General features: G+C 41.1%; 1 protein-coding gene across 1 annotated transcript; it reads right to left on the bottom strand.

The window, feature by feature from the left end:
• Positions 1-5835: 5835 nt before the first annotated feature.
• Positions 5836-16635, bottom strand: drd4b (dopamine receptor D4b). The gene is made up of 4 exons (XM_072381182.1): positions 16390-16635; positions 14620-14732; positions 11137-11732; positions 5836-6071 (listed from the first exon to the last, which is right to left on the bottom strand). Exons 1-4 carry the CDS (start codon positions 16633-16635, stop codon positions 5869-5871), a joined length of 1158 nt encoding a protein of 385 aa, XP_072237283.1. The 3' UTR covers positions 5836-5868.
• Positions 16636-18708: the final 2073 nt, after the last annotated feature.

Genomic DNA, 18708 nt, shown 5'->3' on the forward strand with positions numbered 1-18708 from the left:
AAAAAACCGGATCCAGATGACCTGAGGGGTCTGGGAGGTTCATAGTGGGTCAGGAGGTCACTGATGTATTTTGGTCCTTGACCATTTAGAGCTTTATAGACCAGCATCAGAACTTTCTACTCCAGGTTTCACCAAAATATAAAACAATCTTTCCACAGTTTATTCAACATTGATTTTCTCATCTTTATTTTCTAAAGTAGGAGGCGAGATTAGCGCCATTAGCCCATTTATCCCGACTATTCCTGCTGTTTGTGCTGTAATTGCATTAGAATTTTAACTGATTGTTCCACATATTGGAAATGAATACAACATAATTGTATCTCTCGACCACCCTCCTCTCCTACTTCCATCTTTCTAAATTATGTCACTAGAAAGAAGCAGTGTTGCCTCCTCCTCAGTCTCCTAAAAGTCTGCAAGACATCCTCCCCTAATTTGCATAATTGACCATGTGCATGTAATTGTAACGAATAATATTGTGGGAGAGACAAAAAGTAAAAAACACCCTAAATATGTTCAGAACTACACCTGAACTTTCTTCAGCGATTTATTTTTGACAAAGATAACGCTACATTTGTGGCTACATCCGCGATTCATTTGCAGTCTGGAGCAGACGGAGAACATCTGCTCTTACTGCAGCTGTGAGGGACAACTGCTTGAGGCCACCTGTGAGGGCTTTGAGGGGGGGGGGGGCACAGCAGCACCAGCTGCTGGTTGAAAAAAGTACGTAAATGCTTTTAGTCGAGTCTCCAGAATAACGTTAGAAAATGTTGCTAGTTTATAGCTCGCGGCTTTTTGAAAACAAAGTGCTGGAGGGGTCTGAATATTTGCTAATATTTGCTAATATTCGCTAAGTTGGCAACACTGGAGACAAGGAATTCATGTCTTTACTTCGTCTCACACAAATATCTTATGTTACATTTAAATTTCAACCACAGATTGCGCTGATTAGATTCCAGCTGCAGGTCACATGATCATTAAGAAAGATGCACACGTTTTATTAGCAAGTTTTCCACATAAAACGTGGACAATGGCGTACAGTAGGCACAGTCAGTAACCAGATATACAAACAGTAACAGGGACAAAACCACTCAGTTTCCAGAGCATCACACAGCTTTGACAGAAGTTTTCTCTCGAAAAGCTTTGCTTGGATTGAGTTTCTGTTAAAGCAGTTTAAAGATTTGATTCAACATCAAACACATTTGTGAAAGATCTGATATTCAGAATACAGTTACATAAAGATTATATATATATTTTTAAACTTATTCGTATATCATGTCACACTGATGCCCAGATTTCTTTCATGTTGTTTAAGTAATTCTCAAAAAAGTAGTTTAATAATGAGAAGCATGGCAAAAAAGGTTGCTGTACAGTTAAACTTCAAGATACTTTTCAGTTTTGTACTACATAGCAAATCATAAAGTTTCAACATGAGTCTTTTCCTGCTGTACCACAAAGCTATTCGCAATATATTCTCATTTCAACATTCAAAAACACAATTTTCTTTAGTGGTTCTGTAACACTAAATATCTCATTTTCATATTTCATGACACATTCTCTGTAATTCACTGTAAATCAGGCTGTTAAATTTGAAAACCCCCTTTTTTCTGTTAATATAGCAACATATTTTTCACAATTAAAAGCAATTTCATTATTAAAAGAAGACATTCTAAAATGATATTTGAGTTTCACTACACTGAAACATTCGATAGGCAAAAATAAATATTTTAGAAAAAATAACTGCAGAATTCTCTGTAAACTGAATAAAGAACTGAGAACGAAGAAGCTTTATTCTTAGCTTGTTTATTTTACTTAAATTTGTATTTGCTGTTGCATATTTAAATATTTCCTTCTAAAACTAAATTTAAAACAGCTGCTGCTACCCTAAAAAGCCCCTCTGCTCTGATTGGTCGGCTCCAGTGGCCTGATCAGACTTTGCCAATCGTAGCTCTGTCTTGTTTTATTGTTTAGTATACGAAAATGAGTACACCAAATATCCAATAAGCCCGAAATGTCATGAGGAATACCCACAAAATTATTTAACTTTTTGTTGTAGGGCAGATATTGGAACCACAAAGAAAGCACAAAGAAAACTCAGCTTTAATCATCGAAATATAATGTGAAAATGGAAAACGCTTGTGTGAAATTGCAGTGACTGGTCATAAATGTCGTAATTATTGGACAAAATTCACTGAGGTTGGTATAACACTGATGGGCCTCATATCTTTGCATTAAATTGCTTGACAGTAAAGCTTTGTACAAAATCAACAAATTACTTTAGATAGCTGCATCTCGTATTATTTCGTGTTCTGATTTTCCTCCTCGGATTGCTTCGCTCACTCATTTCGTAGCAATATAGGAAACAATATTAATAACATTTTACTGAGAAGCCACAGAAGCATCAGGCCAAGCTGACAGTTTGATAATAACTGTTTGAAGCACTTACAAACCCTACATTTTGATTTCGAACTAGATACAGATGTTCGAAGTTTCCCTATGTTTGGTGGAATTTACGAATTTTTAAAAAAAGCGGCGGCTGTAGATTGGTGAATAGAGAATTACGCATTATGTACATCTTAAATATATGCATATAATTAGTCATAATATAAATGATTTAAATCAGTGACTATATTTCAGTTTTATTTACTGAATGCTTTCTCTTAATGCTGTGCATGTGTTGTTTCACCTTATTTAATTCGTGACGTTATTTGTACTCTTGACGCCTTCGTAGTAATTGTTTCACTCTAAGTAGTAAAATTGAAGCTAATATCATCTGCTAATTTTAACAAGATTGCTATTAACGTATTAATCAACCTATTTTACATAAAAACTTGTTAAAAGCAAGATTCACAAAGATCTTTGCTTTATAAGAGCAAGTAAGAAGTTTCGTAATGTAAGTTCAGGAATGATGAGAGACGTGATACTTATAAATAACTCTTTCACATGTGAGACATTGTTATATGAGACTGAGAAACGATGTGTTGTTTTGTCACAGTGGTGCAAAAACGCTGCTATACCAACATAATTAGTGAGAGGACACACAGAATTTAATAATCCTCTCAGAACCCAGGCGACAGATTTGGTTGTCATCTTGTTGGAAGGATTTTAATTTGTGCATTACAAATATGAGACACAGGTTTAAGGTTTACTGAATATAAAATAAACAACAAAACAATCTTGACACTTAAAATGACCTAATAAGCTTTAAGTTCAGTCACTACAGTCAAAATGAATCGTTGAAGTTAAGGCATAACGCAGCTTTAAATTAAAAATACGTTGTCATTAATACACATTTTGAAGTTCCTTTAAACAGACAGCTGTACAGAGTATTTTAAAACTTTTTACTGGTTCACACGAAGCTCACCGAGGATGACTGAACATTACAATTCATCAGGGTGTGAGGCCTACTGCAGCTGATCTTTTCACACTCGGCTTTTATTAGCAGCAAATCCTCCTCTGGGGTAAACGCTTGCTGATGTTATGTTTCACTGATCTGCATCGTTCACTTAAGGATAAATAGATTCTTAAAAAGTCAGAATAGGTTGCTCATCTTTTAAAACATGGCTAACACTTGTATATCCCTGTCAAGATTAATTCATTTAACATTTAGTGGATCTTTGTTCAACAAAAGGACCCAGAATCAATGAAAATCACTTCCGTTCTGCATTGTAACTGCAGAAACTGTAAGAACCGGATTAAATGTGACTGCTGGAGGTGTTCAGTTGCTTTATCTGGACGTGTCTGAGGCCAGATGTTTACTTTGTGTTGGATTGAAGGAATAACTGCTTATTCGGTGAAAAGTGCCTTTTATGTCAGGATGTTTTTTTGGTTGTTTAGTGACCACACGAGTTGCTTTTCTTGGCTTTCTATGAAGATAAAACAGAAGCTGCTTGCCTGAACCTCCCTGAAATCATTGAACCAATCAAAGAAAGATTAGGCTCATAATCTTACAAAATTTTTGTCTTAATCTTTGTACTATTTTTGTGCACAGTATGAAAACAACAAAAGGATTTGAACCCTGCATTTATAAAACGTTATTGGACACATATTTGCTTTAAGTCTTTTAAGATATCTTTTGATGCAGCTACTTAGCTGCTTGTGTTGTAGTTTTTAAAAAACATTCTTTTGAGATAAATACTTTTAACCACACTTCCAAATGTGCTTTTACTCCAGATTTGTGTCTAAAGACAAACTCATTACAATGATTTATGAGTTTAAAGTAACAATCGATGCAGTTTATTTCTGATTGAAATTAAATGGCGATCTGATCCCATAAAGATGAAATTAATACATCAATGAAGGTCATTTGAAGGTGAATTTGTGAGCTCTAAATGGGCTGATTGGTGGATTTTCTTACTTTTTGACTATCGAGAGTTGAAAGTTTCAACTCCTGAGCAGCCAACTTTAATCTTTTAAAGTCGCCAAATCAAATTAGATATTTTTTTATATATAATCCCGTGTGTACCAGTATTTATAATGTCCTGGAAAATGCTTATGACTCACCCTGAACTAAAGCTTTGTATACTGGGAACATTTTCATAAAAAATTTGAAATTTCAAAAAGCCAGTGCAGATGATGGGTGGTGCCTTATCAGGCCAGTGGAGCGGACCAATCAGAGCAGTCTGGGTTTCTCCAGAGGTGGAGGTGGGTCTTCCTAATTTTCCACACAGGTGTACAGAAGGAAGCAGCACTCATAGAGCGATTTAATCAGGCTTTAAAATCAATGTTATGTCATAAAACAACTTAAACTATCGCAGTCAAACAAATCCTATCCAAGAGTTACGCGAATGGTTTGTGAGGCTAGCGGCTGTTTCTCGTGAGACTTTCAGGATCAGTCGGTCTTTGAAGTGTTTCGTTTTCCCCATTTAATCTTCAGCAGTTTCTCAAGGCTCTTGTGATGTTTTTTTTTTTGTTTGTTTTTTAAAGTCACTCGATTAATTTTATCCCTGACGACTCAAAACGAGTCTCTCGACATCTTGCAGAATGAAAGTGGAGGAAAAATCTTAACCCTTTCCAAAACACACAAGCTGAAAAAAGAAGATAGGCCCACTGTATACCCTGGTCAGTTTGGTTTTCATCTAAGACACAATCAAATTTAACACTGAATTAGTAAAAAAAAATTGAGGTGAAACCAGCCACCTCCATCTATCCATCAATCTTATTCATATCTGGAAACAAATGCAGTGCATCATTAAAATAAAAGACCATTAATACAGGCATTTACGTGCATTTACAGGTGAGTTTCTGGTATCGGAAATGTGAGTTTTGCCATATAAATAGACCCAGAGGTTATAGATAGTGGGCTTCAGCACTCTTTCAGACACAGCCTCCAGTCTCGATGCTAAGTTTAGCTCAGCTGCTGCTCGCCGTAGCTTCATATCTACCAGACAGCCATGTGAGCAGTGTCTTTTCACTAATCTGCTGGCAAGAAAGCCAAGGCGTGTACCTGTTCCTTTAAGCTAGTCTGTGAAAGCGAAACACAAGTGGCTGATTTTAAGAGGATTCTTTTTGGTCATGAAGCTGCATGTTGTTCTGCTCTGTTGTTCAGCTTGTTCAGTCTCTCGTGGACATTTTATGCCCTGTGATTTTCCTTTCAGGTAGTCGTGCTGCTCGGGCTTCATATAAATCCCAGTGTCCCTCACAGGTAATTGAAGGCCATAACCCCAACCACTCCTGATGGCCAGTGTCCTCCAACAGGAGAAGAGCCAAACAGAAAAACCTCTTCTTGAGGGCAGAAATCTGAAAAGTACTCGCTCAACTCAAGCAAATTAAACAAAAAGTGCCTTTTAAAACTGGCTGTTGTAAATCCAACCAAAACCACATCCTCCTCTTTCATTCCTTCAGTTCACCGTGTTGGCGGTAAATCTGATGTCAGCAGCAGCTGCGGAAACACTTCTTGAAGAATTTCTTAAACTCTGTGTTAAAGATGGTGTAGATGATGGGGTTTAGGGCGCTGTTGACGTAGCCCAGCCAGGTGACCGTGCTCATCAGAGCGGGAGGGATGTCGCACGTCAAACACAAGGCTCGCATGGTGTGGACCACGAAGAACGGTGTCCAGCAGAACAGGAAGCAACCTGTACGAAAACAACAAGGACGAGGTCAGAAATGATCAAATCTCCCATCCGGGGCTTAAAATTCTGATCACAAAGCTGACAATCAATCAATCAATCCATCCATCATCCATCCATCCATCCAACAAACCAACCAACCATCCATCCATCCATCCATCCATCATCCATCCATCCAACAAACCATCCATCCATCCATCCATCCACATCCATCCATCCATCCATCCATCCATCCATCCATCCATCCAACAAACCATCCATCCATCCATCCATCCACATCCATCCATCCATCCAACAAACCAACCAACCATCCATCCATCCAACAAACCATCCATCCATCCATCCATCCACATCCATCCATCCATCCATCCATCCATCCATCCATCCATCCATCCATCCATCCATCCATCCATCCAACAAACCATCCATCCATCCACATCCATCCATCCATCCATCCATCCATCCATCCATCCATCCATCCATCCAACAAACCATCCATCCATCCATCCATCCACATCCATCCATCCATCCAACCATCCATCCAACAAACCATCCATCCATCCATCCATCCATCCATCCATCCAACAAACCATCCATCCATCCATCCATCCATCCATCCATCCATCCATCCATCCATCCATCCATCCAACAAACCATCCATCCATCCATCCATCCATCCATCCAACAAACAAACCAACCATCCATCCATCCATCATCTGCTGCTTCTCCGGGGGTCGGGCGGGCAGCAGCTTTAACAGAGAAACCCAGGCCTCCCTGTCCCCGGCCACTTCCTCCAGCTCTTCCGGGGGGACCCCGAGGCGTTCCCAGGCCAGCCGAGAGACATAGTCTCTCCAACGTGTCCTGGGTCTTCCCCGGGGTCTCCTCCCAGTGGGACGGGCCCTGAACACCTCCCCAGGGAGGCGTCCAGGGGGCATCCTAACCAGATGCCACCTCATTCTACTCCGAGCCCCTCCTGGATGTCTGAGCTTCTCACCCTATCTCTAAGGGAGGCCCAGACACCCTGCGGAGGAAGCCCATTTCGGCCGCTTGTATTCGCGATCTCGTTCTTTCGGTCTCTACCCACAGCTCGGGACCATAGGAGAGGATGGGAACGTAGACTGACCAGTAAATAGAGAGCTTCACCTTCTGGCTCAGCTCCTTCTTCACAGCGACGGGTCGGTGCAGAGCAACACTGCAGACGCTGCACCGATCCGCCGTCAATCTCACGCTCCATTCGTCCCTCACTGTGAACAAGACCCCGAGATACTTGAACTCCTCCACTTGGGGAAGGATCTCATTCCCGACAAAGCTGACAAATTATCTTAAATTATCTTTATCCGAGCTTTCATACTGGGCTTGGTGATCAGCTGAGGATTAACTACAAGAAATGTTTCTGCTGACCTGACTCTCACTTTAAGTTCTACCCTCACAGCCAGGTGAGCTCAGGCTTTTGTTTTTACCTTTTAAGTCTTGAGATTCATTTGCAGCCCACTGAAGACACTGAATATGTGTCCTTAATATAACATGTCAAATGACCACATAAGAACAGAAACTGGGCACCACTTCCAGTCTGTCTTAGGGGGAAAACAGGATTTATACACCCTTACAAAACAAATCTTGTGCCGTGGGAAGTTATTATTCGTCTGCATCTGAGAACAGACGTCAGTGAGTCTCAGGAATCCTTTCACAATGACGATGACACAGATTTGAGTGATTTACTTGCTGAATTTGTCTTTCTTTCCAGGAGATTGAGGGACTTTGCATAATATGCTACCGCTCCCCTGTAAGTGGGACACCTTGCTCAGTATTTATTCATAACATGCATCCAGGCCACTGTTAAAAGTAGGAGTCCATGTCAGTACTCTGCTTTGTAAGCGCAGTTTTGTGTTGGGTAATATTTATAAATGAACTGTGGTTCAGTTTGTCTACAGGTGGACTCATTCACGGATGAAAGTTCACAACAGATTCAGCTACATCTGATGAAGCAAACAGATTATTACCGACAGATCGAGGGTCAGTTTTTTTGTCACACATTATTGAACTCCGGTTGGACAAGTCTGGAGAGAATAAGCTCTACAGTGTTTTACTGTAAAGGTTAATTCGTGGTTTCTGTGTTGAACCGAGCACATGCATGGGCTTCTACAGCAGCTCAGCTTAAAATACAGTTGTTAAGAATTTCCACCAGGTGCATGATGGCAAATACTCTGGGATAAATGGTGGAGTTATCCAGGTGTCTCTGTTGGAAACTCCTAGGCGAGGTCTGCCTTTGGTGAGAGGCAGCGGGGATGTCTACATCAGCCGTGTGTTTTGCTAACAAGTGATAATTAGATAACGCAGTTCAACTGACAGTAACAGCAGGTAACTTTGGTCCTGTCGAGAGAACCATCTGGCAGGGTTTTGAAGATGATCTTGCCATTCAAAAGCTGTATTGTAAGTATTGGTGAAATAAAGACAGATAATGCCTTATTTAGAGGCTGCATCCTCTAAGCCCCGTTCACTCCGTTATATGGATCACCAGTTATCTAAATATCTTCTGAAGGACGCCGACTTTCACCAAACTGTTCTCGGTGAGGAGAAGAACGTATTTCATGCCAGAAATAAGGTCTAAAAATACCGGAGTTCACCTTTAATTTGCCAAACTAGAAACTTAAATGACAAAATTGCGATAAATATGTTGTATTAAAAAAGAAAATGTCAACAACGTTAAAGGAGGAATTTGGGACCAAAGCATCAAGTTTAATCATTTTAGCGTCTTATAATTTGCAGCAAAAGTCTCTTCTGGAGGAAAAAAAGCATTGATAAAACATGATGTTGTCCATCAATTTAGCTGCCTGGAGCCCTAAAAAGCTGAAATATTGATAATGAAGATTATTTATAGCCTGGTGATGGGCTGCCGACCTGTCCAGGGTGTACTCTGCTCCTGTGACAGCTTGGATGGCCTCCAGGCGCCCCGGGACAGGTACAGCAACTAAAGCATGAAGATTACTTACGTTCCGGTGTTGTTTACCTCTGTCTGAAAGCTTTTAACTGCATTGTCAGAGCCATTCATTAGTCTGAATGGTTTTAGGGTCTTACAGCTCTACGTCACTAAACCAAAGTTGGCTGGAAATCTGCTTAGCACTGCAATTTGCACTCAGACGTGGCAGCTGAAAATGTAAAGCTGAATATTTGAATAGTTTCTATTTTTACGTGCAGGATGACAACTGTAGAATGAAACGGGTTCATCTCCGGTGGATGTGAACCGTTTCTGCAGCCTGTGCACAGCAGAGACGGTGTCACTGTAAGATCATGTGTTGCATAATAATTGGATTGAAGGCTTTAAGCTATAATGGCGCCGCATGTTGAGCGATGGTCAGTCAGCAGTGACGCTTTTATCCCAGAACTCAAACTGACCTGCAGAAAGGGCCAGGTTCCAGTTTTCAGAGCTGCTGAGCTGTGAAGACAAAGTGCAGAAGTTCCCCACATGCTCTGATCAGCCTCTGGACTGTCCGAAATGTTCATTTACATCCTGTTTTATCTTAAAATGTTTTTGGAAAAGTACTTATGTGTTTATGGCAAAATAATCCCTTTAAAGTCCTCATGAAATCCAATTTGATGCCTTTATTTTTACATCCAAAACATAAATATGTCACTAATGTTCCAGAATCTACCAAAGCAATGAAAGATATTCTTAAAAGGATATTTAGTTGTTAGTTTTACGTGGAGTTAAGTGCCTGAACAGGTCACAATGCTAATTTTTTCCATGTAAAACAACCCAAGCCTCAAAAATTTGATGGCAGATCGGATAAACACCTGCATCAATCAGGCATGGCGGCTGGTTAGTGTATCCCGCCACTGATTACGGCCTTTAAACTCACATTTAATTGAATCGATTTGTCTTATTACAGTTATGCAGACGTTACAACTTTAACTTTATGTCTCTGTCACCAGACGACTGCAGCCCAGCAGACCTACTGTGTCAGTGGCAGCAAAGAGAAGAGGGTCAGAGTTGGTAAATATCTGGAGACTCAGGCCCTTACAATCACTGATTAAGTTGGTAACCTTGGAGTGTTGATAGACTCAGATCTGACTTTCAGCAGCCACATCAAAGCTGTCACCAATTAGCTTTTTACAGACTCAGAAACATCAACAGAATTAAAGGTTTTCTCTCCCAAAAAGACCAGGAGAAACTCATCCATGCATTCATCTCCAGTAGATTACTGTAACGGTCTTTTAACTGGACTTCCCAAAAAGAGCATCAAACATCTGCAGCTCATCCAGAACGCTGCTGCTGGAGTTTTAACCAGAACTCAGAGATCTGAACACATCACACCAGCTTTAAAGTCTTTACTCTGGCTTCCAGTCAGTCACAGAATAGATTTTAAAAACCTGCTGATGGTTTATAAATCCCAGAATCTGTGATATGTTCAGAGAATATAAACCCAGCAGAGCTCTTAGATCCAAGGACTCGGGTCAGCTGGTCCAGTCCAGAGTCCAGACTAAACCTGGAGAAGCAGCATTTAGCTGCTATGCTGCAAACAAGTGGAACAAACTGCCAGAGAAGATTAAACTGTCACCAAATGCAGACATTTTTAAATAGATTTAAAAACATTTCTGTTCTCATGTGTCTATGCATGAAATCTGCACGATATCTTTTAACTTATCTAAACTGTTTTTATTCATTTTAATTATTTTATTTCTTTCTATTTATGTTCTTTTACATATTTTTTGTGCTTTTCCTGCTCCCTGCTGCAATGCAAACACTTTGAATTGTTTTGTACATTAAAATGTGCTACAAATAAACTTGACTTTGACTTTATTAGCCAATAACAAACACTATATGAAGAAAAAATGAATACAGAGTTCGTTGGATTGGAAATTGGGGGTCCAGTATTACCAAAAACTGGACCACTGGCATTCAGAAGTATAACTGGGATTGATTAGGATAATATTAATATTAGCAGACACTTTTACTGGAGATAGTACCTTTCATGGAGGGGATTTGAACCCAGATCTCCCACATGAAAGGTGGCAATCAAACCTCTACACTATCCAGTCCCATTATGATGATGATCTTGTGGCTGGAACTCACCCACAACGACGGGCAGCACCCTCATTGCTTTCCTTTCTCTGTTGTTGATCTTAGCTCGCTTCCTGGTGTGCGGCTGCTGGCTTAACGTCACCGTTGGGACGGAGTTCTCTCGGTACTGACGAGGGTAAGGGATCTCCTGTTGTATGTAGTCACCCGTATCGTCCACGCGAGATTGGGCTAGATCCCTCTCTATGATCCTGGGCAGGGGCATGGGCAGGGGTCCCGGGATGGTGCCAGTCAGCGGCGGGAGGGCGGTGGCGACGGCTGCGTGCTGCAGCTTCCTGCACGCCTCGATGCTGCTCCGCAGTTTGGCTTTACGGGCCTCCTCCCATCGCCGCAGCCCATGAAAAACCCCGAAGTATAGCAGGACCATGATGGGGCAGGGAATGAAGAAGGAGCAGACGGACGAATAAACCACGTAGTTGTTGTCCTCCAGTTTGCACTCGCTGGGGTCGCGGTTAGGCACGTTGTTGATGCCAAAGATGACGGGTGAGGCCACAGCCAAGGCCAGCAGCCACGTGGCAGACAGCAGGAAAAGCTGGCGGTGATCCACGTGTTTTCGGTTGTAATTCAGAGGTATGGACACGGCAATGAACCTGCAAAACAGAATAATGGACCTGCAGTAATCCAATATCATATTTTATTGCTCTGTTATGTGATGGCAGACTGCAGAACACGGTAATCTGATACTGAACGAACTTCGCTGGACATCAGAAACATTAACAAGCAGCAGTTCTACGGTTACAGCTCGAATTAAACTACCATCCTTGTCCCAGGACACATCCACGGGAGAGGAATCAAGTTATTGATCAAAGTCAGTCCCACATGTTGACCTTCGACATTCTGCTGCTTCCAACTCTCTCTGTGTCAGATTCGAACAGCTGAACTTACTGCACAGACGCTGTCTTTGAGTTACTTCAGTGGTGATTTTACCAGGTGAGGCTGTGGTTATAAAATCAGGATTTTATTAGAGCAGAGCGACAGTTTGGAAACGCTTCAAGTGAGTTGACACGAAGTCTTTGGATAGATTTTATCATACAAAATGTACAAAATCCATGATGTTATAATCGATTCAATTCTGCACACAGGAATTATCATTTTTCTGTCAGTAATTTTATCAGTTTAGAGGTACCAGCTGTTGTTTTGACACAGGGAATGTTGAGCTGCATCCCTTTGACCCTTTTTTCTAAATCGCATCTCTTTTTGACATCTTCAAAACCTGCAGAAACTTGGAAGGTTTTAAATATCAGCTGGTGAAACAACCTCAGATGAACACATGACACTGTGTCACAAATACTGAGACAAAATAAAGAAGCAGTGTGTGAAAAACTAAGTGAACCCACACTGCTTCCACAGGAATTAAGAGGGTAAGTAGCAGCCAGGAGCTGCTGATCAATGCACTGATTAATTGATCATCAGTCAGTGTGAGCAGCTCAATAAAAGCAGAAGTTCTGTCAGTTTTCAGGTGTGTGTTAACACGATGCCAAGGAGGAAAGACATCAGCAATGATCTCAGAGAAGCAGCTGTTGCTGCCCATCAATCTGGGAAGGGTTATAAGGCCATTTCCAGACTATCTGGAGTCCATCATTCTACAGAGAGAAAGATTATTCACAAGTGGAAAACATTCAGGACAGCTGTCAATCTTCCCAGGAGTGGACGTCCCAGCAAGTTCACCCCAAGGTGAAGAAGCCCAGAGCTACATCTCAGACTCTACAGGCCTCAGTTAGCATGTTAAAGGTTAAAGGTCACCCCAAGGTGAAAAAGCCCAGAGCTACATCTCAGACTCTACAGGCCTCAGTTAGCATGCTAAAGGTTAAAGGTCATACATCTCAGACTCTACAGGCCTCAGTTAGCATGTTAAAGGTCAAAGGTCACCCCAAGGTGAAAAAGCCCAGAGCTACATCTCAGACTCTACAGGCCTCAGTTAGCATGTTAAAGGTTAAAGGTCATGACAGCACAGTTAGAAAAAGACTGAACAATGAATTAATGAATTGCTATTAATGAATTGAATTGAATTGTGTTTCTGAAAGCACGGATAATGTTTCCTCCCAGATTCTTCCCCTGGTTGTAAGCCTCTTCTTCTACTACATCGGGGGATACATGCGTCACGAACCCAGAACATCTTCAGGCCATACTTGGTGGGCTTCTTTGGACTTTACTGCAGACTTTCACTTCCCACTGAAAGGCACAAGCTTTTTGTCTCCAGTGAGACAATCACCGGGGAAGCATTGCTGTCTGCAGTTGACCGGGAACAGGTCCCATGGTGGCCTTATACTTCCCAGTTCTTGTATAACATTCTTCATGTATCAGATGTTGCTGTGTACAATAATCTTTAGATGAGACACTCGTGATATGTGGTCCACAAAATATATATTGCTGTCAGTCACAGCTGATCAGAATCAAATGTCCCCTTGAAATTAAACAGGAAATGATTGCGGGTCATTTTTGACCCACTTAACTCTGACCTTTGAACCATTCAGGCAGAAAAAAGGCTCCTAACTCAAGGGATGAACCAGTGTTGTGTCGACACAGAACAGACAACTTAGCAAAGAAGCCATTTTAAACTGGATCTTTAGGCACTTTGTCTCAAAGACACATCATTTGTTCCCATTTCTTTAGTTGCATCTATGAAAAACAGCAAAGAAAACACAGTTTGACAGACAGAAAATAGGATTTCTGCAGCAACAAGGTGATTCCCAAAGAGCTATTAGCTGAAAACTTGGCATATCTCAGCATGGTGTGCAGTGTGTCCTTAAAACATTTGAGGAAACTGGACAAGTGGAGGACAAAAGAAGAAGTGTCAGGCCTAAAAAACTATCTACAGCAGATGAACAGGATCTGAAAGTGATGTCCTTAAGAAAGAGGAAAAAATCCAGCTGTGACCTGACAGGACCTGAGAGATGCATCTGGACCTTCAGCTGATCCATCTACTGTTGGCCCAAGCCTCATCAGAAATGGTCTCCATGGAAGGGTGGCTGTCAAGAAGCCGTTCTTAAGGAAGGGAAACAGGGAGAAAAGGCTGAGCTGTGCCAAATGACACAAGAAGTGGACTGAAAATCAGTGGCAACAGGTCTTATGGAGGGATGAATCCTCCCCAGAGCCCGGACCTCAACATTATTGAAGCAGTGTGGGATCATCTGACAGAGAACGGAACAAAAGGCAGCCCACATCCAAAGAAGAGCTTTGGGATGTCCTTCAAGAAGCCTGGAGAACTATTCCTGAAGACTCCTTAAAGAAATGACACAAAGCTTGTCTCAGAGGGTTCAGGCTGTGTTGGAGAATAAAGGAGCTCAGACCAGATGTTCACTTTAAAGCTGCTGAGAACTGATAAAAAACTCTGTTTGTTCTTATTTTCTCAGCCACATTTTCTGTCTTTTGGTTAATTTACAAACATTTTTAGTCGTAAACCTTCAGGAAAAACTCCACTGAAGCAGGATTATTGACGTTTTCACAGAAATCGTGACTCGATCAGCGCACACACACCTGTCCACGCTGATGGCACAGAGGTTGAATATGGAGGCGGTGCACAGCATCACATCCATGGTCATCAGGCCGTCACACATCGGCATGTTCAAGGTCCAAACTCCACCCTGAAACTGCTCACACACAAACAGACTCATTATAAATACGCTCACAACAAACCCCACGCTCTGCTTCCTCCATGCCGTTTCCTCAGGTGAACGTGGCAGGCGTTAGCTTCCAGGCTGACGTCTCTAATCCACCGGTGTGACTCTCTGTAGATTACCTCGCTGTGACTGCTGGCACAGGTAACGAGATCACAAATGCAGCTAATTAAAGGAGACTTACGGGGAAACCCTCCACAGGGCATCTCTGGGATAATAAGACATCAGGCGAGCAGGCAGGTGGCCTTCAGTGTTCTAATGAGGGCTTAATTACAACCTTTAAACCTTTTTTTGTGCCTGAAAATACTGTTTCCAGATTTAAACCTCTCGTCATGGCTGTTATAAATGTCCGTCTGATGGAATTGATCTTAAATCAGGTGATGAGAGGGACTGCACACCTGTTTCATGTCGTAAAGAAGCAGTTCTTGTAGGTTTTCTTGGTATTTAATCGCCTTAATCCAAGCTTCATCCTATTTATTCATTTCAAACAAGATATCATAACATAAAATATTAGCTTTTAGTAAAATATTAGATCTTTGAAGACACAAACTTGTATTTTTACTAAATAAATCTATTTTTTTCTCAGCTTTCCTGGTCTGAGTCCAGATTAATGTTTTCTGTTACATTTATCATATTGAAAATATTTTAGTTTGTGTCTCTAATTGGTCATTTTGCCTCCATTTGTCGTTTTTTATTTATAATAAATGTGAAATTACTAATTATGGAGGAAATTTATAGTCTTTTGCATCTGTGTGACCCATCTGTGCCTTTTTATAGTCAATCTGACACATTTTAATATTTGGATTGTGGTCATTTTCCATTTATTTTGTCTTTTTTTCTTATCTTTGTGGTTATTTTTGTTATCCGTTTACAGTCTTTGTATCTATTTATCATAATTTCACATCTGTTTGGTGTCTTTTTTTAAATTATTTGATCATTATATTTTCCTTTATGGTCATTATTTAGCAACTTGTTGTCTTCTGACCTCTATTTGGAGTCTTAACACATTTCTTTGTGGTTATCTGCAGTTTTGCTGCTTTTTTCTTTAGGAGTCAGTTTGCATATTTCTATCTTTTGCTATTAATTTATGGTCATTTTCAGTTTAATCATCTATTCAGAGTATTTTTTTCATCCTGTATCTATTCATAGTCTTTATTTTTTTACGTTTATTAGTTTTGGGTTGTTTTAATTCTCTTTGGAGCCATTTACATCTGTAATAATCAAAAGTTTCTCCATTTTTAGCATCTGTTTGTAGTTTTTTGTGTCCAAATGAAGTCTTTGACATCTATTTTAAGTCCTTTTCTGTATATTTATTCTCATCTTGCGGTCATTTACATTTCAGATCGTTATGTTTTTCTTTTTGGCCGTTCTTTAGAAATATTTTTGCATCTCTTTAGAGTTTTTATGTTTTTCCTTTAAGCCTTTTTGTGTTTATTCTTTCACTTTGCATAAGTTTGTTATGTTTTTCTTCGAATTTTCCATCTCTTTTGTCTGTTTATAAGCCTTTTGTGTTATTTCTGCCTGTGTGAGACGGTCCTCGGTGGGATTTCTCTGTTAAAGTCCTCCTGCCACAGCTTCAGACTGACACTTCTCAGGACTTATGGCCATTTAACCCGTTTAGTAATCTTACCTCAGCATAAACGAAGAGCGGCAGAACCAGCACCGCCAGCAGCAGATCTGCAAACGCCAGACTCACTATGAAGTAGTTAGTTGTAGTTTTTAAAGCCTTTTCCAGGTAAACGCTAAGGCACACCAGCACGTTTCCACCAATGACGATCACAATCAGCATAATCCCGAATATGAGCGCTGGGAAATTGTAGCGCGTGACCTCAGCCGCCGGCAGAGTGTCGTTAAAATCGGTGAGATTTCCCGACATGGTCCCTGGTGACTAACGGGCTCCTCGTCCGGCGGAGAACGGCTCTCATCGGAGTAGTTCTCATCTATGAACCGTTTCCAGCAGCCCTTTACAAGCCGAAAGGTGACAGGTGCAGCGGGTCTAAGCCGTGCCGGGAATGCGCTCAGAGCCCAGCGCGCTCCGGTCTCCAAACGCAAAGCCGCGCAGCTCCCTTACAACGCCTTATCCGACCCTGTCTCACCTCCCTGCAAATTTACCCAGCTGCTATCAGCCCCGAAATCAGGCTGCATGACACGGATCGGTTTCCCCGCCGTCTCCCAACAACGATCTCGCAGGAATAAGTTTGCGCAATGGACAAATCAGAAGGCAAGAGCAAATCCGTCCAACACAAATCTTCTTATTGAAGCTCAGCTCGCAGTGTGTGAACACTCCCAGCAGGGTGGCGAATCAGGCGCAGGACACAAACAATGTGCTGATCAAGTGCTCGGATCAAGGCCACAGAGGGGCAAAACTGGGAGGAACAGATCTGATAAAGCCAAGATTACATCAGTTAATTTCACACAAAATGATGGCAAAGACTGGGAATTACCGGCCTTAAGCAAACTGGATATGAATATAAATGTATTGTTATAACCAGACCAGATTCTGTAATACTGTGTAAACCAGGGATGCAGACACACATCTGGTGAGGAGAGGGAAAAATAAGCTAATAAAACCGATGACATAACTGCTGTGGTAGAGTTTTACCAGAACAGAACATGAATAAATTTACAACAGAGTCCAGCTGACTCATTTTAATCTGCCAGTTTGATCTATTTGATCATTATTTTGCAACTTGTTGTCTTCTGACCTCTATTTGAAGTCTTTATATGTGTGTTAGTGGTTATCTGCATCACTTTGGAGTAGTTTTGCTACTTTTAAGTCTCTTTATGTTTCTTTAGGGGACATTTTTATGGTGATTTTGGTGCGAACTGGCATGTTTATGTATTTTTTTTCTTTTAATATGTCGTTAAAGTCTTTTTTAATCTATTTATAGTAATTTTTTGGAGTCATTTGTCATCTGTTGTGTTTATGCATTTGGCTTTTATCCAAAGCAACTTGAGGATGTAACATTACAGCTAACATAAAGCTAACAATATAGAAGTATAGGGTAAGTGCTTGGGTAGGAGACAGCGTTGCTAGGTGTACGATAATTATCGTATTTGTACGATAATTTTGCCCTGTGTACGATGATTTTGCTCTGTGTACGATAATTTTGCTCCGTGTACGATAATTTTGCTCTGTGTACGATGTACGATCAATAATCCCAAAAAAGGCCAAATATACGATAATTTGACCATTCTGGGAATGTGTGGCTGTAATCGGTTGTAATCAGGTTGTCGCAACTGTCTGTGGGATTTTTTTGTGAACCCTGAAGGCATTTCCATTTTCAAATCAGTTTCAAGCCCATCGTGCTTTTCTATGTGAGCTACATGCATCCGTTTGCCTCAGAAGTTCCTAACAGTCGGTGGCCTCCAGGCCTCATGATTTGGCTCATTAGTTCCCACTCGTCATTGTTTACGGGGACATTTACTAATGCAGCTGCTGATGCAAAGCAGTGAGTCTGTTAGACTCTAATCAACACTAGAGTGACTTTAGCATCAATAGACTTGTTATTTTGGTTATAACGGGTGTACGATAATCTCCCTCAAAATATGATCATTTTATGTCTCTGGTATGATAAAACTACATTTCCCACCTGGCAACACTGACCAGGAGGCATGAGTTGACGAGACTGTAATGACGCGAGGAAAAGGTGGATGTAGATGGAGCACAGGGGGGTCTGAATGTGGCTGGAAACCAGTGTGTCAGCAGTAATGGGTTTTTGTACCAGACACTTTGATGAGCCTGTTGGCCATCCAGGAGACAGATGTGACAGATGCTGAGCCCACTGAGCTGTTGTCCCGCTTCCTAACTGCTGATTTCTGGACTCTGAGAACAAATGAAACTAACAGATATGAACTCAAACACAGAAGCCAGAATCAGGGCCTGATGTAAAGACATTTGACTGATTCAACATAAAAAACTCAGAACTTGGTGCAGGTTTCTGAGAAA

The sequence above is a fragment of the Leuresthes tenuis genome, unplaced genomic scaffold (assembly GCF_036924035.1).
Source record: "Leuresthes tenuis unplaced genomic scaffold, fLeuTen1.0.hap1 SCAF_2, whole genome shotgun sequence".
Taxonomy (NCBI): Eukaryota; Metazoa; Chordata; class Actinopteri; order Atheriniformes; family Atherinopsidae; genus Leuresthes; species Leuresthes tenuis.